General features: G+C 40.1%; 1 protein-coding gene across 2 annotated transcripts in view; it reads right to left on the bottom strand.

Annotated features, from left to right (window-relative positions):
- Positions 1-1,453, bottom strand: part of DSTYK (dual serine/threonine and tyrosine protein kinase) — a 72,018-nt gene that overhangs the window by 18,464 nt on the left and 52,101 nt on the right. For both annotated transcript variants that reach the window (XM_003792235.3, XM_003792234.3), the window contains exon 4: positions 639-871. In XM_003792235.3, coding sequence (XP_003792283.1) covers positions 639-871 — 233 coding nt within the window. The remainder of the gene's footprint in view (positions 1-638; positions 872-1,453) is intronic.

Below are 1,453 nucleotides of genomic sequence, written 5' to 3'. Positions count from 1 at the left end.
GAGCCTAGTGTAGCTATTTCAAAAATGCAGTAAATGATATTTATTTCAAGAACCTAGTCCAGAGGTGGCGCAAAGGAGTAGGGCACTGGCACCATATACCAGAGGTGACAGGTTCAAGTCCAGCCCTGGCCAAAAAAAAAAAAAAAAAAAAAAAAAAGAACCTAGTCCAGGCTCAGAGCTTCCAAATTTATCCCTCAATATATATGCAGGGTCAAGTCAAGTTAATCATCTATTTTGTGACTATTATTAATACTTAGGCCCTTCTATCCCACCTTTAAATTCATCAATTTAAGTACAATTTTATAGCTCACCAGCCCTTTCCACAAGCAGTAGTCATGTGACAGGAAAACAAAGTTCAAATTAGATTGGCAAAGAGTTGAAAGGGACTCTTGGCTAATTTGAAACTGAGCTTGTATATAAATTACATCATATGTTGTCTATGACATGGTATCCTTTTTTCTTTTTTTTAAGAGACAAAATCTCACTCTGTTACCCAGACTGGAGTACAGTGGTACAATCAGAACTCACAGCAACCTCAAACTCCTGGGCTTAAGCAATCTTCCTGCCTCAACTTACAGGTAGGACAACAGGTGTGTGCCACCAACGACATGGTGTCTTAACAACAACTCTGTGCATACCTGTTTGAGATAATTACTGGTGATATGAACTGAGACATCTTGGGACTTCTCCAGGCTCTGCAAACATCGTTCCAGGGTTCCAACAAAGCTCTCACGTAGATAATCTACTGAGCTAATTAGCTTGTTAGCCACTGCCTGATTAAGCCGGGAGATGATGAGTTCCTGGATCTGTCGAATGCAGTATTTGATCTCTCTGGTGCCTACTGGCTCTCCGTTCTCAGGAACAATGACATCTACAAAGGCAGAGACATAAGCCAGTTAGCTATGAGCAGATACACTAAATAAAGGCACCTCCCAAATCATAACCATGGAACAACCATGATGACAGCTATAAAAAATATGGTTCACTGATGAACTCTGATCCTCAGCTTGATCAGCAATCCTCAATAACTTAAAGCAGCTAAGATTCTGAGAAGGAACAATTAATTCTAGAATGAACCTGTTGATTTTTCTCAGCTTTTATGTCACATTTATAAGAGGGGAGGAACATTTATTGAGTGTAAACTATTTATAGGCACTATAATAAACATTTTATATATGCAATCTAAATTCATCTTTACTGTAACTTTGTCAGGTGGGTTTTATAGATCAGGAAACAGCCTCAAAGAGAGGTCACAGCTAACATTTGAATCCAAAGCTGGCTAATTTACACTGCCCAGCATATTAGTGAGAAAAAACTAAGAGTAAGGAGTTTCATACTAATCGGTTATAAGATAAATAACAAGGCTCGGCGCCTGTGGCTCAAGTGGCTAAGGCGCCAGCCACATACACCTAAGGTGGTGGGTTCGAATCCCCAGCCCGGGCCCACCAAACAA

This window comes from Otolemur garnettii, unplaced genomic scaffold (assembly GCF_000181295.1).
Source record: "Otolemur garnettii isolate 467f Iridium unplaced genomic scaffold, OtoGar3 scaffold00055, whole genome shotgun sequence".
NCBI lineage: Eukaryota > Metazoa > Chordata > Mammalia > Primates > Galagidae > Otolemur > Otolemur garnettii.
This window is presented reverse-complemented; position numbering and strand designations above follow the sequence as displayed.